Below are 26,949 nucleotides of genomic sequence, written 5' to 3' on the forward strand. Positions count from 1 at the left end.
TGCAACCTAAAGTTAAGTATAGGCAGGTATGTGATAAATTACTTTGGACTTGAAAAAGCAGCAGAACTGAGCAGGGCTGGACTGCTTCAGGATTGAGGAAGGAAACCCCAGGCAAGCCCTTTGTTCCTGTTAGAGGAAGGTCACCCTGTTTGTTGACGTGTCCACTTTCTGAGTTAAGTCACTCAGCTTTTAGAGGCATTGGTTTTAAAGGCCAAACTGATAAGAAATTTCATAAGGAGTCATCTTATTCTTGTTTCATTTCAACATGAATTGCTTCTCAGCAGCATTTTATTATAGGTAAAAGAGTGAATAGGACATATTATAATGAAAAGAAAAGAAAAATCTGGGGACCCCCAAACGCACTGTGCCAAAGGGAAAGTTAAACTTGGGAACTGAAGCACACAAAAACTTCCTTCCTTTTATTCCTAAACAGATGGCTGTGATTTCACATGCTGACTTTATCTTATGTGTAAGGGGAATGGCTGGGCACAGTGGCTCACACCTGTAATCCCAGCACTTTGGTAGACCAAGGCAAGCAGATCACTTGAGGCCAGAAGTTTGAGACAAGCCTGGCCAACATAGCAAAACCTCGTCTCTACTAAAAATACAAAAAATTAGCCAGGTGTGATGGCACATGCCTGTAATCCCAGCTACTCGAGAGGCTGAGGCCCAAGAATTGCTTGAACTCAGGAGGTGGAGGTTGCAGTGAGCTGAGATCGTGCCACTGCACTCTAGCCTGGGTGACAGAGCGAGATCCTGTCTCAAAAAAAAAAAAAAAAAAGATTTATCGAGTGCAAGAAAAATGCATAATTGACTTTCCCCTACTTCTGTCTTTTCAAATGTAAAATGTGAATTCAGTGAGTGCTAATCAAAGCCTCACAAGAATGTAACAATTTGCCTCACCACCTAACCTCCCCCTTTCTCTTTCCTCCTACCCCTCCTGTCCACTCTTTGCCCTTTAAATACTGCAAAACCATCTTTGAAAAAAGCACAGGCCATAGATCCTATTGTAACTTGTATTTCTTTTTTGCATGCGCAGCCTCAACTGTGGCAAAATAAACCTCTAAATCAGTTGAGATCTATCTCAGACACTTTTTGGTTTATACTATATATTCATTTTTGTAGGGAAGACTGAAAGGGATTGTCTTACCGATCTGCCTTTCCTACTTTCTCAGTTAAGATGGTAGTCAACTCAGTCGGCTGATTTTCAGTGAGAAGATAATTTCGGAGAAGCGTAAAGGGTTTAACCGAAGCATATATCATCTATAAAGCTGAGCGCTTGATGAAGTATTGCTGATAACTGCTAATGTTCTGTAAACTCTCCAATGATGTGGAGGCTCCAAGAGTGTGAGAATTTCAAAACTTCCAGTGAAAAGGACTTGTATTTACTCACCTTTCATGAAATAAGAAAAGAGTTGATACAGGAGCTAGAAAGAAATTATTTGGGCAGATAGTGAGGGCAACAGAGTCCTTGACGAATTTTCCCTTTTAACAAAAAGAGTCCCCCAATCATTTCTTTTCTAACAAAGAGCAGCCTGAAAAATCAAACTGCAGTCATAGATAAGCAAGCTGGAAGCGTACACGGGTGAATGCTGACAGCTGTGCCAATAGAAAAGGACTACCTGGGCCGGGCACGGTGGCTCACGCCTGTAACCCCAGCACTTTGGGAGGCCAAGGCAGGTGGATCATGAGGTCAGGAGATTGAGACTATCCTGGCCAACACGGTGAAACCCCATCTCTACTAAAAATACAAAAAATCAGCCAGGTGTGGTGGCGGGCACCTGTAGTCCCAGATACTTGGGAGGTTGAGGCAGGAGAATGGTGTGAACCCGGGAGACAGAGCTTGCAGTGAGCCAAGATCGCACCACTGCACTCCAGCCTGGGCGACAGAGCGAGACTCCATCTCAAAAAAAAAAAAAATTAAATTAATAAAAGGGCTACCTGAGGGCCAGGCATGTTCAGCATGGAGGCTCCAGCTTCCATTTGTCACCACGTGTAAAGAACCAGGCAAGATGGCACAGGCCAGGTAGAGAACCCATCTGTATAATGAAAGATTAATGTGGGGCAACCACCGTCTTTGCATGCTATGCAAATGGTACACCTATAGTTCTTACCAGCTTTTCGTGCGCTCTGTAAATAGCAAACCTAGTCCAACCAATCTTGTATACCCTATGTAAATCAGACACCTCTTCCTCAAGCTCATCTATAAAACCTTCTGCATTTCACTTCAGAAGTAGCAAACCATTTCCCATTTTCTCCAGGACCCCTCCCTCTGCAGCAGAGAGAGCTTTTCTCTTTCTTCCAACTATTAAGATTCTGCTCTGAACCTCACTCTTGGTGTGTCTGCATCCTGGTTTTCCGTGGCCATGAGACAATGAATCTTGGGTATTTATTTACCCCGATGATGCCGTTTCATAGTCGTCAAGATAAAATCAAAATCCTGTCCTGACCTTTTAGACAAGTTTGCAACCTTCCATCAGCTCAATAATCCAGACTCTAGGGAGACAATTCAGTGCCAGTCTACCCACAGCAATTTTCCCTTATTTGAAATATTGCCTTTGAGTCTCTTTCTTCAATCAGCATTTAAGATCCTACTATGGGCCGGGCGCAGTGGCTCAAGCCTGTAATCCTAGCACTTTGGGAGGCCGAGATGGGCGGATCACGAGGTCAGGAGATGGAGACCAGCCTGGCTAACACGGTGAAACCCCGTCTCTACCAAAAAAATACAAAAAACTAGCCGGGCGAGGTGGCGGGCGCCTGTAGTCCCAGCTACTCGGGAGGCTGAGGCAGGAGAATGGCATAGACCCGGGAGGCGAAGCTTGCAGTGAGCTGAGATCCGGCCACTGCACTCCAGCCTGGGCAACAGAGCAAGACTCCGTCTCAAAAAAAAAAAAAAAAAAAAAAAAGATCCTACTATGTAGAAGGTTTGGGGGGAGGCTGGGGGTGGTAGGAGTGTGTGTATCTCTTCTTTAAGAGGCTTACAATTTAGTGAAGAAAAGAAACAGATGTACATATAACTGCATGCCAATGTAGACCCAAACACCACAGCAAGGCAGAGCAAAGGAAGGGCTATATCAGAATGTGGGGACGAGGGGGGGCTTCATGGCAAGGGCATCTCAACTTCTCAACTGAAGTCTTTTTTTTTTTTGAGACGGAGTCTTGCTCTGTTGCCCAGGCTGGAGTGCAGTGGCGCAATCTCAGCTCACCGCAAGCTCTGCCTCCTGGGTTCAAGCCTTTCTCCTGCCTCAGCCTCCCGAGCAGCTGGGACTACAAGTGCCCGCCACCGCGCCCGGCTAATTTTTTTGTATTTTTTTTTAGTAGAGACAGGGTTTCACCATGTTAGCCAGGATGCTCTCAATCTCCTGACCTCGTGATCCACCCACCTCAGCCTCCCAAAGTGCTGGGATTACAGACGTGAGCCACTGCGCCCAGCCTCAACTGAAGTCTTGAAGGATGAGAAGAAGGGAAGAGCATACAGGCTGAGGGAAAAGACTGGGGATGGCAATGAAAGTGAGAACATGGTAAATTCAAGAATAAAGACTGGATCATTTTTGTGGCAGGGCCTTTTTGTTTAGAGAGAGTGTAGAGGGCAATGAAGCTCAAAAGGTCACTTGATTTCAGATCAACTCTAGGCAAGAAGCAGTCACTTAAGATTCTGAAGGCTGTGTTTAGAAAGATTTCTCTGATGATTATGTGAAGGATGAGTGTAGAAGGCATGAAGGTGATTACTGTAATCGTCTGAAAAAAGATAATGAAGTCCGGAATTTGGTCAGTGAGTAATAGGCCTAGAAAGGAGAAGATGGCTATGCAGCACTACAAAGTGGGACTTCTTGCAATTTAGCGAAACGAGTGGGAAAAAGTTGTTGAAAATGACCGCTAGCAGGATGATGATGCAATTAATTTGGATGGGGACACAAGAACATATTTGTGGGGAATGTTATTTGCTTTGGGACTTAAGTTTGAGGTGCTGGAGGTGGAAGGGTGGGATCCACGTGGTAATGCTCACCAGCTGAAAATTTAAAACTGGATTATGAGAGAGATGTTGAAGAATGGACTTAAGATGTATACACGTGTAAGTGGTACTGAGTTCAAGGCAAGAGTTGTTCAGCGAGTGTACAAGGCCCTGCCTGAGAAACATTATTCTCACATACATTTAAAACATGTATACTTTGACAAACTCACAATTAGAACTCTGTTGGCCAGGCTGGTCTCAAACTCCTGGCCTCAAGCAATCCCCCCGCCTTGGCCTCCCAACGTGCTAGGATTACAGGTGTGAACCACTGTGCCTGACCTAGTTTTGTTTTCAAAATGGAAATCCCTATGAGCCTTGTAAGGAATTTGACTTCCAGATAATAATTTTTAACTCATCAGAATTCCCACAGTCATTGTGTCATCATCTAATGATGTGTTTTTTTGTTTGTTTTGTTTTTTGAGATGGAGTCTGGCTCTGTTGCCCAGGCGGGAGTGCAGTGGTGTGATCTCAGCTCACTGCAACCTCTGCCTCCTGGGTTCAAGCAATTGTCCTGCCCCAGTCACCCGAGTAGCTGGGATTAACAGGCATGCACCACCATGCCTGGCTAATTTTTGCATTTTTAGTAGAGACGGGGTTTCACCATGTTGGCCAGGGTGGTCTCCCACCTCAGGTGATCCGCCCGCCTTGGCCTCCCAAAGTGTTGAGAATATTATAAGCATGAGCCACTGCGCCTGGCCGGGTGCTTTTATCTCTAGTACTTGTATTGTGCAGTGGAACCACTGGCAGGTTTCATTCCAAAGCCCAGGGATTGACTCTTGGGCCAAGCACTTGTTAGTCACCTGACTATAAACCTGAGCTTCAGTTTCACCACCTGTAAAATGGCCTACTGTAATTGCTTTATAGGATTTTGCAGATCAAATATGTGAAAGTGCTATACAAATGTAAGAAATTATTCACACAAAAGTGGGTTACTAGCCTAGTACATTGCTTGGCAGAGTAGAAATGAAAAATCTGTTAACTGATGTAGAATTTCCACTGTTAGGAAAGACGCAGCTTCAGAGCAGTGTCTCTGTACTTCCCATAGTACAGCAGTGTGTGAAGTACAGAGACAATGGAATAAAATCAAAATGGAACAAAGGCTGGGCTTGGTGACTCATGTCTGTAATTCCAGAACTTGGGAGGTCATGGAAGGAGGATCACTTGAGGCCAGGAGTTCAAGACCAGCCTGGGCAATATAGCAAGACTCTGCGTCTACAAAAACAAAAAAACAAACAAAAAAAAATTAGCTGAATGTAGTGGCATGCACTTGTAGTCCCAGCTTCTTGGGAGGCTGAGGCAGGAAGATGGTTTGGGCCCAGGAGTTTGAGGGTGCAGTGAGCCATGATCGTGCCATTGTACTCCAGCCTGGGAGAAATCCTGACTCTAAAAAGAAAAAAAGGAGTAAATACCATACTGTAGTCTCAGGGTTCTGCTTTACCTGAGGGCTCCTAGGCACTGGAATGGGAGGAAAATCTTATAGGACAGAAGTTACTCCTTTCAATGTAATTCTTCTTTTCTCAAGTCAATGTCTCAAGTTTGTTACGGACACCCATGGGCACTGCTTGCTTCTGCCGGTTGTACAAACTACCAGTTCAGAGACAAGCACAAATAATTAGACCAGGGCCAAACTCCACAGCATAAGAGAACGATTCTTTGTCCACAGTAGGATCAAGAGCCAGGGAAAGGCGAGTGCTTCCAAGGTCTGATCCAAAAAACCTACTATCCTAGGGTGAACTGCAAGGTCCTAAAATTCCTCGGCTTCAAAAAGGATCCTCTGTCAGTCATTCTTATACCTGCCCCACAAGGAACCCACATTTTCCAAAATTCTTTTAAGCTAAGGGATGACCCTGTAGTTTCATAGAGCTCCTTCTTCATTCCTTGTTTAGACACGCAGGGACAGAATGCTTCTCCCAAACGGTAGTGGGACACCCTGCTGACCATATGCCAAAGATAACCCCTATTTAGTTGAGGCCTCCAAAGGGCAGGCTCTGACTGCCTCCAGAGAAGGGGCCAGGTCCTCTCTTCTCAACCCCGGAGTTCTTGCCCCTCTTTTCAAAGCTGTTTTAGTTATTTCACATATGAAAGCACTGTCTAAGGTCACAAAAGAGATTAAAGTCTACAGACTCAGAATCCATCCTAAATCATATCGTCCAGGATAGTGAACCCAGAATTTGGAATTAGACTTGGTTTCAACTCCCAATTTCCACTGATAAATGGTAGTGTTTGTGTCATAACCCTTCAGAGCTTGCTTTTTCTTTCTTTTTTTTTTTTGAGATGGAGTCTCGCTCTGTTGCCAGGCTGGAGTTCAGTGGTGCGATCTGGGATCACTGCAACCTCCGCCTCCCGGATTCAAGCAATTCTCCAGCCCCAGCCTCCCGAGTAGCTTGGACTACAGGTGTGCACCACCACACCCAGCTAATTTTTGTATTTTTAGTAGAGACTGGGTTTCACCATGTTGGCCAGGATGGTCTCGATCTCTTGAGCTCGTGATCCACCTGTCTCGGCCTCCCAAAATGCTGGGATTACAGGCGTGACCCACTGCACCTGGCCTTTTTTTTTTTCCTTTCAAACAGAGTTTTGCTCTTGTTTTTCTAGGCTGGAGTGCAAGGGTGTGATCTTGGCTCACTGCAGCCTCCACCTCCTGGGTTCAAGCAATTCTCGTGCTTCAGCCTCCTGAGTAGCTGGGATTACAGGCGCACGCCACCACACCCAGCTAATTTTTTGTATTTTTAGCAGAGACAGGGTTTCATCATGTTGGCCAGGCTGGTCCTGAACTCCTGACCCCAGGTGATCCACCCACCTCGGCTTCCCAAAGTGCTGGGATTACAGGCGTGAGCCACCGCAACCAGCCTAGAGCTTGTTTTCTAACAACGCTCTACAAGGACAGCAGAGGATTAAATGAGATAATGTGCAGAAAAGTATTTTAGAAATTATTACAAATTTATTATCTCTGAGTACTTTTAATACTGTCACCAGCTACAGACTACTGTGTAAAGACATAGAAGTCTGTACTTCTGGCAGGACAGGGCTAGTTGTGGAAAAGACTTTAGGTATGAGCTGAAACAATTTCCAAGTGAGGATCCCAATGTCTAGTGTTATATCTCCTGGAGCCACGGGCTGACATAACTCTAATGTAGATGCCAGCTCAGGAGAGCGCTAGTTAACAACTTAAAACAAGCAGCTCTCTGGGGCTCCTCCCTGTCTCCAGACCTTCCCACATGCTGCCTCTCACAACTCTTCACTGGCTCTCCACTGAGCTACTTCCTCATCACCTGCAAACCTCACTTTGAATGCCATTGCTTCAAGGGAACCTGCCTTCGCCTCCAGACGAGGCCCTGCTTAGAAATTCCTACTTGGAATTCTCCTGTGTGCCACTTAATCCAGTTGTGATTATCTCAGTCTAAGTCCCCTAATGTGAATATAGGCTCCACTAGGACAGGGCGCATGCCTGTTGGCATCCTTTCATATCCCTAGTTCCTCAGATAAAGACAATACAATGTGTTGAACGAGTGAATGAGGCCAGAACTTTGTGTTCCTTCAATCTTGTTAAGAATTCTGGGGGCAATGAAAATAAAATATAGAAAGAAAATTAATTTAGTGCTGGCAGAAAGGGTTCTGGACAGAGGCATGTTTCCTTGGGCAGTTTACTCCAATAAAAAGAATTTATGGGCTTAATTAAATCAAGATCTTCAGGGGCACAGGAATGGTCACGGCTCAAGCTTGCTCTGAATTACTCATTTTATTTAAGTGGAGGTGCCCTTCTGGGAAGAGCAGTTACTGTCAACCAGGAAATCAGTACAACTGCCTTTGTAAGCAGACAACAGTCCTTGTTTTTTCTTTGTCAGGGTCTAGGAGACCATTTCTGAGGTCTTCCTAAGGAATGGAACCTACTTTAGGTGAAACCAAAAAGGTGAAACTTCCTTATAACAATCACAGTTTTTTCTCAATTGTTTGTATTTGTTTTCCTCACTCCTATATCTCAGGATAACTCTAAATCAATGTTCAGCCTCCTCTAAGGGAAGTTTCATTTTTACCTATCCCAACTGTGGAAAAAAAAGGTTTTGTCCCCCATAAATATGACTTAACAGTTACCAAATCTGTGTAAATTTAGGTCTAGGAATGTGTGTGGGAAGTACACCCTCCTTCAGCCCTCTGGAATCACATTTATCCTATGACACAGCAGGAACATCGCCATCTTGGACAAGCCCCTCATTCTAAAATTCACCTTAATCAAAAACCACCTAAACCCAAAGGGCATCAGCCTAATGGCTAAGGTCAGCACAACCATAAACCACAAATAACATCTCCAACCAGAAACACTCCAAACTCTTCCCTAACCAAAGACATGCTAACCCCAAGATAAGCCTGCTCTGGCTAGAAAGACATCAGCCCCAAGATAACTTCCCCTCCGCCCAGACATTCCGACCCCGCCATAAAACTTCTCCCTCACATAGAAACATTCCAAGCTTGTGATAAGCCCCCTCACCCTAAAACCAATGTATACTCTTACTCTGTAAGAGAAAGCACTCCTGATGGAAATCAGCCAGAAGCCCCTCTCAGGTTTATTTTCTCTAAAATAAATCTGTTTTTAACTGTTGAGCTGCATTTCTTTCCTCTGTAACTCTTACACCCTAGTCCTACTTAGGCAAGTTGATGGATTTAGGATGCTTTAAAAACAAACAGGCCCTAATTCCTATAAAATGCATTCTCGCATTGAAGGAGACTCCTCAAGTAAGACAACACCGATTATTGATAAATGTTGATATATTAAAAAAACAAAACAAAACAATAATTGATAGAGACATGGCATCTATGGCCATGAAGTATTGCCTGGACCAGATCTTCTGAGTTAAGAAACAGCAGGCCTAGAAGTCTTTAATCATCAGACAATGTCACAGTTAGAACCCCTCAAGGCTTGCTATCATGACTTCAGTTTGACCTTCTCAAATTTCAATGGTCTAGCTCAAATTAGGATGACTTTGAGGATCTTTGGCTTCAGGGATGCTTTATTAACCTTTTATAATACTCTAGTTAATTTGGGCTTTGGCGATTTCTGCAGAATATACATTTCATTTCTTCCCTGTAAATGAAGAGGCAACCCATGAGGTTGTTAAACAAATTCTATTCAGTAGCTGGAAAAGTGAATTTCCTGTGGAATGACAGGAATTACATAGAAGCAAGCAATTTTATTTTCCTCAAATGTAGCAATAATTTTAATCTGTACATACATAAAACAAACAGTGCAATTATAAAACCTTGAAGGTGACATGCATATTTTAAGGTGCAGTTGGGATGGGGGAGGATGTTAGCATCTCCAATTTTCCTTACCACTTTTTTTTTCTAGTTCCTTATGCAAAAGCACTGAGTCAGGAAACTTCATCTGGAATGCTGAAGTTAAAGGTGAACTTCCTGCAGTCTGCGCGTCTAAATATCACCAACAAAATGGAAATGACCTCCTAGAGCAGTTTGGTAGGGACTAGATAATATGGCTGGCTTTCAAGCTGGAAATGAATGAAATCAGGGATGCATTTTCTGAAAAACTAAAGGAGATAATGTTTGTAACTGAGTGTCCTATTTGTTTCATAGTTGCTAACCACATGAGCCCTTCCACCAATCTTTTTATTCGGTATAGTTTCTGAATAGATGCTGTTCAGTGGAGTTATTTGTAACTAGGGGTGATGAGATGCAGAAGGAAGGACCTGGGGAAATGGCTTCTTCCTTGAAGTCTGAGTCCATGCTCCTCTTCCACTGTTCTTATGGCCTTTTCTCTGCCATGGAGGCAGAGGTAGCTGATGCAGAATGTCAGGTGCTGTCATCATTCACAGGCCCAGGAATGCAGACAAAGGTCAGTGATGGGGGTCTACCTTTGCTTCTTCCACAATACCTTTCTCAAGCTTTCCTGGCTTTGCAGCGGAACTTCTAGAACTAGAAAGTCAGTTCACTGGGTTCTTGACTCAGAGGCCAGGATGAGATGGGATGTGGCAGAGTGACAAGACACAAAGGGAAAATATGGTACCAATTAGCCTCAGAGCAGGATAGAGAAATTTATATTTGCACTGATGAAAATTCAAATTCCCAAAGTCAATCTAAAAAATGAAGATTTCCTTTGAGTATTAATTTTTTCTCTGTACAAGTAGCCTGTGCACTTCTGTTCAGATGATCCCAGGGACACTCTAGGGCAGTATGCTCTAGATCAGCTGGAACAGCTCTTTCTGGCAGTGACATTTTGATTTGAACCCCAAAGTAAATCCATACATGGCATCACAGTTATTAAAATAATGAAATATTACTAACCAAATGTAACTGCAATTCAATCAATGTTATATTTCACACACAAATTTAGAAAAATCAAGAGTATAATAAAAGCATAAAATTAAACAGAAGGAAATCAATTTCTACAAGAAATCAAATATATTTACAATGAGATTTAAAGGGAAAAATAAGCTACTTGGATCATAAATTTAATTTTATTTTAAATAACTTTAGCCTACCTCAGCTGTTAATACAATAAAAGCAGAAAAAACAGGCTGCCTTTTATTTTCCAGATTTAATCAGAATATTGTATCTACAATAATTGACAGAACTCACTTCTTGTCCTTCACCCATCTCATCAAAAATTATTGCATTTTCCCCCAAACTGTATTTTTTGGATTCCTCTGTGAATATACTCATTTCGCCCTCTTTCCTGGAGGCATCTTGGTTTAAATCCATCTTTAAAAAAAGGAGAAGGGGTACATATGTGGAGGCAAAATACTCTCTTGAAGCCAACAGATACAGAGTTGCTAGAGAAGCTGATTGTACACACAAGCTGCCTGGGATTGGGATGGGGAGGGCTGCTGATTTCGAGACAGGTGACAGCCTTTGGTGGACGGGCACAGGCAAAGCCCCACAGGCCCTTTTTCCTGGGCAGGGCTGGGACTGAGTGGCGGAGGCGGAGCTTCATCTTCTTGGAACTTGTCGTTTTGGTTCTCCTCCAAAAGCCTTCATCCAGATAAGAAGCCAATGACTGATTATAAAAATAAGAATAATTAAATTTGGCTCAAGAAATAGATTGTCCAACTGTTCTGCCTTGGTATTTTTTCAATATCCAAGGCCTTTACAAAGAAAGAAACAAAAACATCTTTCAATCTCCCGACAAAAGCAAACTCCTGTTTTTTTTTTTTTTTTTTTTTTTTTTTTTGCTCCAAATGCTACGACCTGAAGAATGGCTGCAGATTGAGATATCAAAAATCTCAGAAAAATATATAATATATTTGTATATCTCTGTATGTCTATTATTTAAATTTCACATTCCTTTAAAAGTGGTTATTCAGTCAGTAGCTGCTGAAGGAGGCTCTTCTGCTGGGCCTGGGGGGTCTGTGGTCCTGACGTGGGCTTTTGAGTTCCCAGTGGACCAGGCTGGTTCAGGTAAGGGTCCCCGCCTACCAGATTCACTGTACACTGGACGTCAGCAAACACCTGAACCTGTTGCACCTGCTGGAACACAAATAAAAGATGTGTTTAGACAGAAGGGTCTGCCCCCCCGGCTTATGAGTGGGTACTACTTGAAGTGGAAACTCACTAGAGCATTCCTCTAGTCTGTAGTCACCACAGAGAAGAACTCTTCTGTCTTCTTGTCCTACAAAAAGAAAATCGCTGCACTCATTTTGCTCAGGGTTCTGGAAAGTTCACACTTTAAAAATAAAATCAAAATTGGAATGGTCACGCCTCCTATAGGGTTGCCATCAATACTGAAAGTGAGTATCATTGCTAATGTTGCCAAGATTGGGAGAAGCCCAGTTTCAGAGTCTGGGTATCCAGTGATAGGTTTTAAAAAATACGTGATATTTAGAAAACTGGTTTAAAACCATTCTATGGATGATTTCAGTAGGATAGAAAATCTTTATGACGTCACTGAAAAATTAAGGGCTTTCAACCAGTATTAGCAAAACGAAACCACAACTCAATAGGACATCAGCATCTAAGGTTAATGTCCAAAGATTTTTTAGTATTTAAATATACTATTACACAGCTCTTTCACATATTGGCTTTAGAATAACAGCAAATTATCATTAGAACAATTTTATATTTGACTTTTTTCCCGACAGACAATCCATTTAAACACATGAGCTAAAAATAACAGTATGTCCACTAGCCTTGAGAACAGTGTGAATTTTCCCTTCACTACTTTCAGTAACAATACACTTATTCCTTAAAAATGTCTAAAGTTGCACAGTTCTAGCATATTCTATTGGGAAAACAAAGCCAGAAGTTAGTCTTTACCAACCAGCCTTACTAAAAAGTTGTTCGTAGAACTGATTAAGGCTAATACCATACTTGTGAATGTTCCAGACCAGGAATGGAGATGCCTTCTAAGGCATCTAAGTGTCTCAAACTTTTTGATAAACTTGTGTCTCCTGTTTGATAGGTCATAAAGTAGTTTAGATTAGTGGTGTATTTTTTTTTTTGTCATTTATCACTAATTCATGCTAGTTACACTCAGCTTTTTTGAAAACTTTTCTATCCTAATTGAATAAAAGTTGTTTTCCATCAACCTTCATTAGCCAAATGTCAAATGTCATATGCATCAAATTTGGACATCAGTCTGTCCCCTGGTCTCCTATCCTCTTAATCCATTTACAGCTCCACTTTCCTCCCTCTCAGATGAGGCAGACGGCCCCCAAGCTGAGCTTTCCTAGTGCCTAAGGAATCAAATCTCTAGTTAGATTTGCACTGCTTTTCTCTCCTTCTCTTCCCCTTTCCCTAGTTTCCCAAATGTGGCTTCTAGTCCCTATATGCTCCCATTTGTTACTGCCTCCTCTGGGCTCTTTCTCTTGTGTCTATAACACACCAACGCACCCAGTCTGCTCTCCAGCTGCCTCTGTGCCCTCGCCCTGCCTTTGTGGTCTGTAACATCTCATTCTGACTCTTTCCTTCCAGAGCTTCACCAGGCCTTCCTCTCTTCCTAGGTCAACGATCCCCCTGCCAGTCCTCTTCCCGCTCCTCTGTTCTCTGGGTTCTCTTCCTGTTCTCTCCTGTCTTACCTCCTCCTGCCATCCCTCTTCCCACTCCTCTGTTCTTTGGGTTCTCTTCTTGTTCCCTCCTGCCTTACCTCCTCCCCATTCTATCCCAGTTCTGCAGTACAGCTAGTCCCATTACTCCTCCAGTCCTCTTCTCCTCATCTTTTTCTTCTCCCTTTCTGTACATCTGTCTTTATATTTCTGTCTAACTCACTCCCCAGCTGCTGTCTGGTAAATACAAAAACACTGGAGCAAGTAGAGATTTCATGACTGGCCACAACAGAAAGAAAATTCTACCACTGAAACTTCACATGATCACAAACTATAGTTCTTTTTTAGGCATTGATTTTAAAAAAAGTCAACAGATAAAATTTCATGTTTATGTTTCTACATATGAAACACTGGGGCAGAGCATAAGGTGTTTTTGTGCCCAAATTCTTAAAAAGTTCTTGATATGTAATCCCAGCACTTTGGGAGGCCGAGGCGGGCGGATCACAAGGTCAGGAGATCGAGACCACAGTGAAACCCCGTCTCTACTAAAAATACAAAAAATTAGCCGGGCACGGTGGCGGGCGCCTGTAGTCCTAGCTACTCAGGAGGCTGAGGCAGGAGAATGGCGTGAACCCAGGAGGCGGAGCTTGCAGTGAGCCGAGATCGCGCCACTGCACTCCAGCCTGGGCAACAGCGTGAGACTCTGTCTCAAAAAAAAAAAAAAAAAAAAAAAAAAAAGTTCTTGATAAAGGCATGATGAAACAAACTAGAAAGTTCTGCTTCTTTAAAAATACAACTTTTAAAAAGATAGCCTAGGGTGGGCATGGAGGCTCATGCCTCTAATTCTAGCACTTTGGGAGGCTGAGGCAGGAGGATCACTTGAGGCCAGCAGTTTGAGACCAGCCTGAGCAACATAGTGAGACCCATCTCTACAAAAAATTAAAAAAAATTAGCTGGGCGTAGTAGTGTGTGCCTGTAGTCCCAGCTGCTGAGGAGGCTGAGGTGGGGGGATCACTTGAGCCTGGGAGATTGGGGCTGCGGTGAGCTGTGAAGGTGCCACTGTACTCTAGCCTGGGCAACAGAGTAAGACCTTGTCTCAAATAAATTAAAAAAGTGTGGCCGGGCGCGGTGGCTCAAGCCTGTAATCCCAGCACTTTGGGAGGCCGAGACGGGCGGATCACGAGGTCAGGAGATCGAGACCATCCTGGCTGACACAGTGAAACCCCGTCTCTACTAAAAAAATACAAAAAAACTAGCCGGGCGAGGTGGCGGGCACCTGTAGTCCCAGATACTCGGGAGGCTGAGGCAGGAGAATGGCGTGAACCCGGGAGGCGGAGCTTGCAGTGAGCCAAGATCACGCCACTGCACTCCAGCCTGGGCGGCAGAGCGAGACTCTGTCTCAAAAAAAAAAAAAAAAAAAAAAAAAAAAAAAAAAAAAAGTGTATTGGCCAGGCACAGTGGCTCACACCCGTAATCCCAGCACTCTGGGAGGCCGAGGCGGGCGGATCACCTGAGGTCAGGTGTTCAAGACCAGCCTGACCAACATGGTGAAACCCCGTCTCTACTAAAAATATACAAAAATTAGCTGGGTGTGGTGGCAGACACCTGTAATTCTAGCTACTTGGGAGGCTGAGGCTGGAGAACCACTTGAACCTGGGAGGCGGAGACTGCAGTGAGCCGAGATTGCGCCACTGCATTCCAGCCTGGGCAACGACAAAGCAAGACTCCATCTCAAAAAAAAAAAAAAAAAAAAAAAAAAAAGTGTATTATTGAAATTAGAGAAAACTGAAAAGACTAAACAAACTCTAAAACCCATTTCAGCCACTTTAAGCTATTGCTTAAAATAGTTTAAAAATAGGTGTCTTAGACCAGCCCACAAAGGACTTCTTAATATTTGTCATGACTTCTCTGATACGCAAAGTGTGACACAAAAGAAGCTTCAGTTCTTCCAGGTGAGAAGATTGATGTGAAAGCTGAGTCCTAACCTCTGAAGATTTTCTGGCATAATTTTTACTTCAGTTGAAATACTGTTTCATGGCAGGGCTTTGGAACTTTAAAACATGGTCGTTTGGGTGTAACTAATTTGTCAAGCTGCCCAGTAATGTCTCTGTGGGTTTGAGGCTTTCACAAACACCTGGTGAATGAAGACTCTTCATTCCTCGATCTTTTTTTTTTGTGAGACGGAGTCTCGCTCTGTCGCCCAGGCTGGAGTGCAGTGGCACAATCTAGGCTCACTTCCAGCTCCGCTTCCCGGGTTCACACCATTCTCCTGCCTCAGCCTCCGAGTAGCTGGGACTACAGGTGCCCGCCACCTCGCCCGGCTAATTTTTTTTTGTATTTTTAGTAGAGACGGGGTTTTCACCATGTTAGCCAGGATGGTCTCGATCTCCTGACCTTGTGATCTGCCTGCCTCGGCCTCCCAAAGTGTGCTAGGATTACAGGCATGAGCCACCGCGCCCAGCTCCCAGATCTTAAAATGCCTTCTCTCTTCTTTTTCTCTTCTTTTTTTTTTTTTGAGTGGAAGTCTCCCTCTGTCACCCAGGCTGGAGTGCAGTGGTGTGATCTCGGCTCACTGCAACCTCTGCCTGCGGGTTCAAGTGATTCTCCCGCCTCAACTTCCTGAATAGCTGGGACTGCAGGTGCCCACCACCAAGCCTGGCTGATTTTTGTATTTTTAGACAGGGTTTCTCTATGTTGGCCAGGCTGGTCTCAAACTCCTGACCTCAAATGATTTGCCTGCCTCAGCCTTCCAAAGTGCTGGGATTACAGGTGTGAGCCACCGCACCCGGCCAAAATGCCTTCTCTTTACCTTGAGAGGACTCAGGTCCTATTTCCTAATGCTTAGACTGTGAACCCAGTCTTCTAATCTTTGTCCTTCTCAACTGGCCAATACATCTTCCTTCACCTTCTTCCCAAGATGAAGTCTACGCTAGGACTTCTATCGATGTTCCCTTTCAGGGATGACTCTTCTGTCCACAGGGTTGAATCCAAATCCCTTAGTTTAGCATTCAAGGCCTCTGGAAATTTTCCCCAAGCCACTTTACCAATTTTAATTCCTATGAATAGTTATGATAAACACTTTACCTTTAGTTGATTTGGTTTCCCAGGACTATGCTAAGATATTACTATTTCCCTGTTTCTGTGGCCTCTACTTCCAGTTCCTTCTACTTCTCAATCTACGTCTGCACCAGCCTCCAACAACTACCATATCCTTTTCCTTCTCTTTGCCTTGGTAACTGTCCTTCAAGGCTCAGTTCAGCTCTATCTCTTGCAAAAATGCTCTTCTGACCATCTCAGCAATTTCTCCTTTCTTTGAATGCTTATGCTTCATTACTTGTAACAAATTTAATAATTTGCCTTCTTTGGTTAAGTGACAGTTTATGTGCATATATTGATGTGTTTTATCTTTCAGGAGTCCCTAACTGGTATGGCAGAAACAGTGTGGACTCTGGCAGTAGAAAGACCTGGGTTTGAACCTCAGCTCTTCCTCTTTCTAGCACTGTGAATGGTACATGTAGTTAAACCTCTTCATGTTCAGTTTCTTCATCTGTGAAGAAAAGGAATACTACCTCGTTCATAGGGTTACAGTGAGGCTTAAATGAGATAATGCATACAGTGCATAGCACAGTGCCTGGCAAACCACAAGCATTTCACAAATGAAGTTTCCTTTCCTCACTTCTCCCCACAGTTCACCTAATGCTGATGGAACATATATTGTGTGTCTTCCTATTGCCATCTGTGGCATAATCCCTGTGTTAAAAATGTTTATTAAGAGACTAAAGTTCGGCCTGGCGTGGTGGATCACCTTAGGTCAGGAGTTCGAGACCAGCCTGGTCAAAATGGTGAAAACCCGTCTCTACTGAAAATACAAAAAATTAGCCGGGCATGGTGGCGGGTGCCTATAATCCCAGCTACTTGGGAGGCTGAGGCAGGAGAACTGATTGAACTCAGGGGGCAGAGGTTGCAGTGAGCCAACATCACGCCACTTCACTCCAGCCTGGGCAAAAGAGCGAAACTCCGTCTCAAAAAAAAAAAAAAAAAAAAAAAAAGAGAGACAGAGACTAAAGTTCAACCAAAGTTACAAAAGTGAATTAAGCCCTTCCTCCAAAATTTCTAAATTAGGTTAATATAGGAAAGTGGCCACCTTTGCTGTTTATGCTGTTTTGAAACATACTTCTTAGGAGGTGAAGTATACATCAGGCACTCTGTTTTGTCTGAATTTACTGAGATCTTCTGAGGTACTCTGATTACAGATGAGTTTTTAGCACTGTGCTTATTTACAAAATAACAATTAGTGGCCATCATTTGTGATCACTTTATCCTAAGCACTGAGTTAAACTATCTGAACTGATCTCATTGAATCCTCTCAACAATCCTATAAGCAGGTGTCATGTTAGTTCTGTGGTTATACAGCAGCTCAGGAAAGCTCCATAACATGCCCAGGACGACACGGCTAAGAACAGAGCCAGGACTCACATCCAGGTCTGACTCCCAAGGTCAGGCTCTTAATGATGCTACACAATCCTCTGTGTATCTAGAGTACATTTGACAGCTCTGGGCTTAGAATTTCCTTACTGACCTGGGTTCCATCTGCTTCTGTTTTGAGAAGGTCAGTAGATGAGAGCTGGTTGCAGTAGAGGCCTGTGTGTCTCAGTGCGGGATCGTTTATCTATTAAAGATAAATATAAGATCAAATTACAAGCTAGTTGTTTAAGCTGAAAACCAAATTCTTCAATGAAAAACAATCTCACTGACAGAAAAGTAAGAGCAGCACAGCAAAAATGAAAAGCTTAGCAATTAACTGTGTTGTTACAAGTCAGGATAGTAGTTCCCCATGTCGGGGTGGAGAGTGTGTAAGGGACACAAGGAGAACCTCTGGAGTACTGATGACATTCTGTTTCTTGATCTGAGTGGTACTCAGGTGTGTTCACTTTGTGAAAATCCATTGAGTTGTACACTTTTCTCTATATTCTTATATATGATACTTTAATAAAAAGTTAATTCACACATACATATGTTAATTGGTGATAGACTCACACTTTGGTCAAGATTTAGTAACAGGGATCTGACTTATCCTCCTGCCTCAATCAGCTAAAAAAACAGACAAAACATGTGAAACAAAGGCACTTAAGACATTAGACAAAGGCAATGAAGGACAGTGATCAGCAGTCCCTACTGTGGCAACTGCCCAGCCTATTGCCTGGAGCGTACTTCCGGCTGTATCATGGAGAAAGGGAACCCAGGCAGCGGCTGGCAGGCTCCCTGAGTTAAGGGGATGCAGCTAGAATCCTCAGAGCAGAATATCAGAGAGAGTTCTGGAATAGATCTGCAGTGGCTCTCAAGTCTGCAGCTCAGTACTAATCAGCTTATAGAGGCAGGGGAAAGAATCACCTGAATAGATGACACGGAACAATTCCCGCAGTCCCCACAGGGCTGGGAATAGGCCCTGATTTCACCCCCCAGAGTGGAAAACATCATAATTCACGTAGTATCATGTAGCATATTAGAATAGCTTTACCTTGGTGGTAAGGTTAAAATTAGTCCTAGAAAAAATACTGCTTTGGTCACAGTAAACAAAAAAGCAAGGATCAAACTTTCCAAGTAATCTAACCATTTCCTAGAACAAAGCTCAAGAGTATTTGTAGGAATATAAACAAGGTAAAATTCATCTGGCATCCAATAAAAAATTACCAGGCATGCAAAGAGGCAGAAAAATATGATGCATAATGAAAAGGAAAGTCAACTGAAATCAATTCAAAAATGATGCTGATAATAGAACTGATAGGTGAGAAATATCAGGACATTTACTGTAACAACCATATTCCATTTGTTTAAGAAACAAGAGGAAAGACTGAACAGATATGAAAAATATGTTGGAGATATGGAAGATATAAGAAGGATCCAAATATGACTGCTACATATGAAAACTGCTGTGTCTGAGATGAAAAATACACTGGATAAACAGATTAGATATTGCAAAAGAAAAAATTAGTGGACCTGAAGCTACAGTAATATAAATGTTCTAAAATCAAAGAAAAAAATAACTGAACCTCATCCCACTGCCCCAAAGCCCCCCAAACCTAGAGAATCAGTGAATGTGAGACAATTTCAAGTGTCCTATTATACACGCAATTGAAGTCTCTGAAGGAGAGGAGTGAGGATGGTGACAAAAATTTTTTGAAGAAATAATGATCAATATTTTCCAAAATTTGGCTGGGCGTGGTGGCTCACGCCTATAATCCCAGCACTTTGGCAGGCCGAGGTGGGTGGATCATCTTGGGTCAGGGGTTTGAGACCAGTCTGGCCAACATGGCAAAGTCCCATCTCTACTAAAAATATAAAAATTAGCTGGGTGTGGTGGTGCACCCCTGTAGTCCCAGCTACTCAGAACGCTAAGGCAGGAGAACTGCTTGAACCCAGGAGGTGGAGGTTGCAGTGAGTGGAGACTGCGCCACTGCACTCCAGCCTGGGTGATGGAGTGAGACTCTGTCTCAAAAAAACCATAAAAAACCAAAAAATGACAACAAAAATTTTTTCCAAAATTTAGTGAAAATTATATGGTCATGAATCAAGAAGCTCAATGAACCCCAAGAATAAGAAATATGAACAAAATACACCAAAGCATATCATAAGCAAATTACTTAGAACCAGTGGGGGAGAGAAAAATCTTAAAAATCAGCTAGACAGGGAAAAACACCAATCATATATGGAAGAACAAAGATAAAATGACAGCAGATATCTCATCAGCAATACTGTAGTGGACCAACATCTTTAAAGTACTGAAAGCTGAAACTGCCAAGCTAGAGTTTAGGGAAAAGAACATTCAAAGATGAAGGTGAAAGACTTTTTCAGACATAGAAAAGCTCATTAGCTGCAGGCCTGCACTATAAAAATGTTAAAGCAAGGCCGGCGCGGTGGCTCACATCTTTGGGAGGCTAAGGCAGGCAGAACATGATGTCAGGAGATTGAGACCATCCTGGCTAACACAGTGAAACCCCATCTCTACTAAAAATACACACAAAAAAATTAGCCAGGCGTGATGGCGGGCACCTGTAGTCCCAGCTACTTGGGAGGCTGAGGCAGGAGAATCGGTTGAACCTGGGAGGTGGAGGTTGCAGTGAGCTGAGATCACGCCCCTGCACTCCAGCCTGGGCTAAAGAGCGAGACTCCATCTCAAAAAAAAAAAAAAAAAAAGTTAAAGCAAGACCCTTAGGCAGAAGGAAAATAATACCACATGGAAATTTAGAACTACAAAAAGGAACGCAGAAAATTGAAAGTGGTGACTATGTGGGTAAATATAAAAAAAGGTTTTATTTAAATTTTCTTTAGTCAATTATAGTTTATAATTAATTTATAAATTTATAAGTAGAATTTATAAACTTATAATTTATAATTGACTAAAGAAAAAATAATAAACTGCAGGGAATAGAACATATATAGATATAATATGTATGATGACAGTAGCACAGGAGGGACAAAATAGAAATAAACTGTAATGAGGTGCTATACATTATATACCCCTCTATACATTATATTATACCTCTATACATACATATATTACATCACCTCATGTATAGAGGTGTATATTATATCACTTGAAGATAAAAAGGGTAATCAGTGTTTATATATTTTTATGATTTGCTATAAATGATGGCTGCATGGTAACAGCCTACTTACTATGGTTTACTATGTGGTTACCGATACGAATAACGAGAATAGCAACTATAGGGAGTTATTCCAATAATCTTAAATATCGTTTTGAATTTAGTCATTCTCTTCTAAAAATCTGTAAGAGGCTCCAGGATAAATTCCACACACTTAGATGTCATGAAACATATCCAAAAAGTACCACATTACTTCTCTAAATATAACACAAATATCCCCTTAACATTAATTAGGCTTTCAACCCCTATCCTGCCTAGGTCATGCTGTGATAACCAATCTTGAATGTTTTTTTTCTATTCTGTTCAGGCAACTTTTTCATAATGGCTTTTTTGATCAGGGCTTTTTTCTTTTAAGCCCTCAGTAGTCAACTGTGCATACACTCCTCATCTGACAGAAACACGTATGACCCATCTCTTAACACACTTGTTTTGTCCTATGATTAAAATGACCCTTTGTTCATGTTGTGTCTTCTCCAACTTGTACATATGCATGTACAAGGCTATCTTTGTACACAGTAAGTACTGAATAAATGCTTACTGAATTAAAAAAGGTAGAAATGAAGAAAATGTGTTCAAAATATAAGGGAGTATTCCAAGACAATATATTACATGTACTGTTTTTTTGTTTGTTTGTTTTTGTTTGAGACAGAGTCTTGCTCTGTTGCCCAGGCTGGAGTGCAGTGACGCAATCTCAGCCCACTGCATCTCTGCCTCCCGGGTTCAAGCAATTCTCATGCCTCAGCCTCCCGAGTAGCTGGGATTACAGGTGCATGCCACCATGCACAGCTAATTTTTGTATTTTTTTTTTTAGTAGAGATGGGGTTTCACCGTGTTGGCCAGGCTGGTCTCAAACTCCTGACCTTGTGATCCATCTGCCTTGGCCTCCCAAAGTGCTGGGATTATAGGCATGAGCCACCACGTCCAGCCATGTACTGTTTAATAAATCTAAAAAACTAAAAATCTCATGAAACTAAAATCTTATTTATAAAGTCTGTCAAGGCCCAGGAGTAGTGGCTCACACCTGTAATCCCAGCACTTTGGGAGGTTGGGATAAGAGGATCGCTTGAGCCCAGGAGTTCAAGACCAGCCTGGGCAACATAGTGAGACCTTGTTTCTGCAAATAGTAAAAAAGTTAGTTGGGCAGGGTGGCATGTGCCTGCAGTCCCAGCTACTTAGGAGTCTGAGGTAGGAAGATCCCTTGAGTCTGGGCAGTCAAGGCTGCAGTGAGCTGTAATTGAACCACTGTACTCCAGCTTGGGTGACAAAGTGAGATACCACCTCAAAAAAAAAAAAAAAAAAAAAAGTCTGTCAAAATTTTTCATTGTGTATCTTAAGAGCCAGTAATTATTAAAAGTTAGTGGGAAAGAATAAATAAAGAAGTGTGGCTGTTTCTGATGAGTAACTGTCAACATACCTGATTTTCCTCAGAATAATGAACTGTGATGTAGTGTGGCAAGTGTGCCAGCTGTGCCACTTACCTGCTCAGGGCACACAGTGTTCATTCCTGGCATCTGCAAAGAGCTCATCTGCATCTGGGCCATCATTGGGTTCATGTTCTGAACATTCGTATTTCCACCTGCCATGGAAACGGTGATGCTCATGTTGTTGTATACTCCTGGCTGTGCAGGTGTGGACTGGTTCTGGACAGCTTGACTGAACACACTGTAAACTCAAAAACAATCCAGATTACATCCACTGATCATGAACAAGGGATAATGTGACTAGATCCTGTTTCCAAATAAAATATGTTACATCCGTAAATTGCAAGCATGACTGTATCTTCTTAAAATATATAAAAATTAATATAATTCAGATACATTCTGAAGTCTACAAAAGGGATTAAATAACTGAAAAGAACTCATTTTAAGTAACAATTATCTGGCATAATATCAGAGATGATAGGCTGCAATCATGTAAATAATTAAGAAAGTAAGTTTTCCACGTAAGTAAATCTTCTAGGTAACTGACATTTACCTATCTAAACAGAGAATGTCCTATTTGAGCAAAGTGTCTGGCATATATATATATATATATATATATATGGATCTTCAACAAATGTTCACTGAATGAATTAGCACAGGAATGAATGATTCAAAGACAGCATCCTTATATTGTATTTGCTTGTATAGCCTCTTACACTTAATACTTCAGGGGAATGATGGTATCTTGTTCCACGTATTTCTTGTCTCTATTAACACGTGACATATAGCAGGCACTCAGTAAATACCTGATGAATAAATGAAGTATGGCATGGGTTATTATTTGGTGCTGTCAAATGGTGCAGTTCAGATTGTTTCCTACTAATTGGTTTTATTGTATCTGTGCCAGTGAAGTGGCATAAATTTTTTGAAGTGTAGTGCAGAGATAATCTACAAGAGAATACCCTGGGACTCATTGACAATCAAGACTCCCAGGTTTTACTCAAACCCTGGTGAATCACATTTTCCAGGGGTGAGTATAGAAAGATCCATCTTTAACTACTCAGGCACACTAAAATTTGAGAGCCTTTATTCAATATCTAGCTTGTTGTCACTTCTCAATGTTTTAGCCTGTGGTCGCTTTCAATATGCTACAAATTAAGAGGAAACTAGATGTATATAACCAAATGTTTTTAGGTGGCAAATTCAATCCTTTTAAAGACTTCCAAGGTCTTACCAGGCCTGAACATAGCTTCATGTCTTTTCTAGGAAGAAAAATACGTAAGCACTTATGTTTTTCAGAGAGCCTGTTTTATTGACTTCCTTCTTCACGGCCAAGTTCTGGACTGTTGTTATGCCAAAGATCTCAACTGTAAAATCAGTCTCTATTAGGAAGTAGAATAGTAAGCAATAAACTCCACGTAAATTCAACTTGACACTTTGTATTTGAACCTTGAAAATTTTCAGTGATACAAATATACAAATCTAAAGGATAATGATATTAATTCTGTCTTTCCTAAGTTCTATAAACACCAAATATTTTATGATTATATATTAATTGTTAACAATAAACTGCTGGTAAAATTCCACCTATTTTAATGTTAATTCTATAGAATTTGATTTTAAAAATAATTTTCCCCATCAATAGTTTATCTATTCCTTGCCAGCTCTTAGTGTTAAGAAGGATATACTGACATTTACAGTTTCTAGTAGACTAAGGTAATCATACTGCATTGACAGGCCAAGAAACAGCCTATTTATCATGTCTGAAGAAAAGTACAGAATTTTCCCCCAAGTAATTATAAAACACAGATGCCCACAGAAAATTATATGCCTAGGAAATAGTCAATAATACACCTGTGGACCATTAATGTCTGCACAGTGTGTATGCTTGTGGGGCAGTGTTCCTACAACTAAAGGTGAGAAAAAAGCCTATTAATCTATGTCTATTGCCTTTTGTTTTCAGAGACGGAGTTTTACTCTTGTTGCCCAGGCTGGAGTGCAAAGGCGCAATCTTAGCTCACCGTAACCTCCGCCTCCCGGGTTCAAGCGATTCTCCTGCCTCAGTTTCCCAAGTAGCTAGGATTACAGGCATGCACCACCACACCCAGCTAATTTTTTATATATTTTTTCTTTAGTAGAGGCGGGTTTTACCATATGGGTCAGGCTGGTCTCAAACTCCTGACCTCAGGTGATCCACCTGCCTCGGCCTCCCAAAGTGCTGGGATTACAGGCATTAGCCACTGCACCCAGCCTCTATGCCTATTTTCTAATGAGAACATTTCTGCCTAAGACAGTACTCATTTGTCAATTGATACATAAGTCACCACTGTGGAGGAGCAAAGCTATGTAAGTTAATGCATGTGGAAGCTTCAAGGACTGCAATGATGTCATACTTATGGAAAAAAATTTAGGGCTTAATATCCTTTCAAATTAATATTTGGGACTGTATATTAGTTTAAGTTCTTTCAAATTGCTCCTGCCAATAGTTCCATTTTGGCATCTTCCATTAAGGGAAGAAGACCAAGCTCTTCTGCAGCTGCAACCACTGTCCCAGGTCCTAGAAAGACATCTGGGTTCACTGGCACCTAAAGTCCAACACTCACAGGCCCTCTTCCTCACTCTGCTTTCCTGTCTGCTTTGTAGCAGCTATCACAGTTTTCTCAGGGTAGCACTAGGTCTTTGGTAGTCACTAAATGATGGGAAAAAGAGAAGGATGAATACTCTGACCCAGAGTGGGTTCCACAGATATTACAGGTATTAACAAGCAGGGGAGTCCCTGGTCTAATAAGTCTGAGAAACAAAAGGTTAAACAACAGGACTTCTTATCCTTTAAAATGCTAATAAGCAATGGGATTCTCCCATCAACCAGCCTTACACAGAAGCACCACCCAGTTCCAGGACACACACGTTTGTTTAACCATTTCTTTCTCTTGCCACCAGAGAGATAAGGAAAAAGAATTACATTGTACTACCTCTGAACTCTATTACATCATTCTACTTAATGGTTCTCTGACCGTTTCATGTTTTGATTGTCTCTGACCTGCCCCCTCACCAACTAGATTCTTTGTTAATTGGCAGCAGGGGTTTTCAGTGTTCCTCATGGTATCTTGCGTTGTGTGACAGAGATAGTGAGCGGTCACCGTCTCCAGGTGATATACGCTAATACACAGTGCTTATGTTGACTAATAAACTTCTGCATATGAACCAAATGAACAAGTGTGAGTGTTTCAAGAGTTGATGGTAACTGTTTTCCAAATGATCTGGAAAGTCAAAGTTTGCAAAAACTACTAAAATACAACAAAAACCTACATCCATATTTGAATCTGAATCCAAGACATTGACTTAGGGAGTATTTGCACTCATTTATTCAACAGATGTAGATAAAGGGCCTCCCTATTCCAGACGATGGAGACACAGAAGTAATACAAAATATAGTTCTTGCTCTTATGATGCTCATATTCTAGATGGAGAAGAAAAATCACAAATAAATAGACTATCGCACAGTATGTCAAGTGTTAATCACTATGAAAAAAAAAAAAAAAAAAAGAATGGAAAGGAGGCGCCAGGGGTAGAAAATGCTATTATTTCATAAATGATGGCCAGGGAAGTGTAATAAGGTGACATTTAACGTCTGTTTCTAACAAAGTGACATTTAAGGAAAGACTTGAAGTGTGAGAGACAAACCATGTGGCCACTGAGGGAAGAACATTCCAGCAGAGAGATTAAAAAATGCAAACATCCTGAGTTTGCAGTGTACTTAGCACATCTGAGGAGCAGAAGGATAAAAGGAAGCCAGTGTGGCAGAGTGAGCAGTGAGAATAACAGATGGGATCAGAGAGGTATCCAGGAACAAGATGATGTGGGGTTTTACGGGCCCTATTCTGTATTTTGAGTAAGATGGGGTGCTAATGGATGAGTTGTGCGTAAAGGACTGACATACTTTGCCTCACGTTTTAAAAGCATGGCTCTGGCTACCATGTGGAGATTAAATGATGGTGCAACAAGGGTGGAAGCAGGAGAGGAAGTTACTGGAATGGTCCAGGGAAAAGATGATTGTGGCTTGCACTAAGGTGCACAAGTGGAATTGGTAAGAAGAGAGAGGTGTTAAGAAGCTGACATGATTTGCTGATGTGATGTGAGAAAGAGAAAGACTTTTCTTCTGGACAAGTGGAACATGGAGTTGTCATTTACTGAAATGGGAAAAAGTAACCCAGAGGAGCAGGTCTGGTGAAAATATCACTTTAGTTTTCATCATGTTAAGTGTGAGATGCCTATTAGATTTGTAAGTGGAGATATTGGTTGGGCAGCTGGATATACAGTATGGTGTTCAGGAAAGCCATCTGCACTGGAGGTTTAAATTTGGGAGTCAAATATAGAAACAGGCATTGACAATAGTAAGATGGGTGATGTAACCAAAGGAGGGAGTGGGTATGGGGAAGAGGTCCTAGAATCAACTCTGGGGCCCTCAAATGGAGGTCATGGAGATGAGAAAGATCCTAAAGGAGACTAAGTGATAGGAGGAGAGTCACTTTTCTCGAGAGAGTTGTTCTAGAAACCAAATGAAGAGCTTCAAGAAAGAATAATGCTCAAATATGTCAAATGCTACTGATGAGCATTGCTTTTGGCACTGAAGAGGACATTTAACTATCTTGACAAGGACACTTTTTTGTGGAATGATAGGAATGAAAGCCTGATTAGTTCAACAAGGAGTAGGAGTAGGGGAAGTGGATAGAGTATCATCTTTTAAGGAATTTAACTGTAAAGGGGAGCAGAGAAATAGGTTATTGAGACATGTCAGCATGACTGTTTTTTTTTCCCCAAGCCATATTTCGATGATTAGATGGAGGTACAAAGTAAGAGTT

At 41.9% G+C, this 26,949-nt stretch overlaps 1 protein-coding gene and 1 long non-coding RNA gene across 7 annotated transcripts in view; both read right to left on the bottom strand.

Moving 5' to 3' along the window:
- Positions 1-9,114: 9,114 nt before the first annotated feature.
- NCOA1 (nuclear receptor coactivator 1) overlaps positions 9,115-26,949 on the bottom strand; it is a 278,197-nt gene continuing 260,362 nt past the window's right edge. For 3 of the 6 annotated variants that reach the window (XM_077960057.1, XM_028831928.2, XM_077960058.1), the window contains 3 exons: positions 22,145-22,328; positions 17,582-17,671; positions 9,115-11,488 (listed from right to left, as the gene is read on the bottom strand). In XM_077960057.1, coding sequence (XP_077816183.1) covers positions 11,318-11,488; positions 17,582-17,671; positions 22,145-22,328 — 445 coding nt within the window. In that variant the 3' untranslated portion in view covers positions 9,115-11,317. Of the gene's footprint in view, positions 11,489-11,573; positions 11,631-17,581; positions 17,672-22,144; positions 22,329-26,949 lie in introns of all 6 variants that reach the window. The other 3 variants (XM_028831931.2, XM_028831930.2, XM_028831929.2) reach the window with 3 other exon arrangements.
- Positions 12,750-14,443, bottom strand: LOC144333891 (uncharacterized). The gene is made up of 2 exons (XR_013403023.1): positions 14,157-14,443; positions 12,750-13,479 (listed from the first exon to the last, which is right to left on the bottom strand). It is a non-coding gene; the product is annotated as an uncharacterized LOC144333891 (long non-coding RNA).

This window comes from Macaca mulatta, chromosome 13, assembly GCF_049350105.2.
Source record: "Macaca mulatta isolate MMU2019108-1 chromosome 13, T2T-MMU8v2.0, whole genome shotgun sequence".
Taxonomy (NCBI): Eukaryota; Metazoa; Chordata; class Mammalia; order Primates; family Cercopithecidae; genus Macaca; species Macaca mulatta.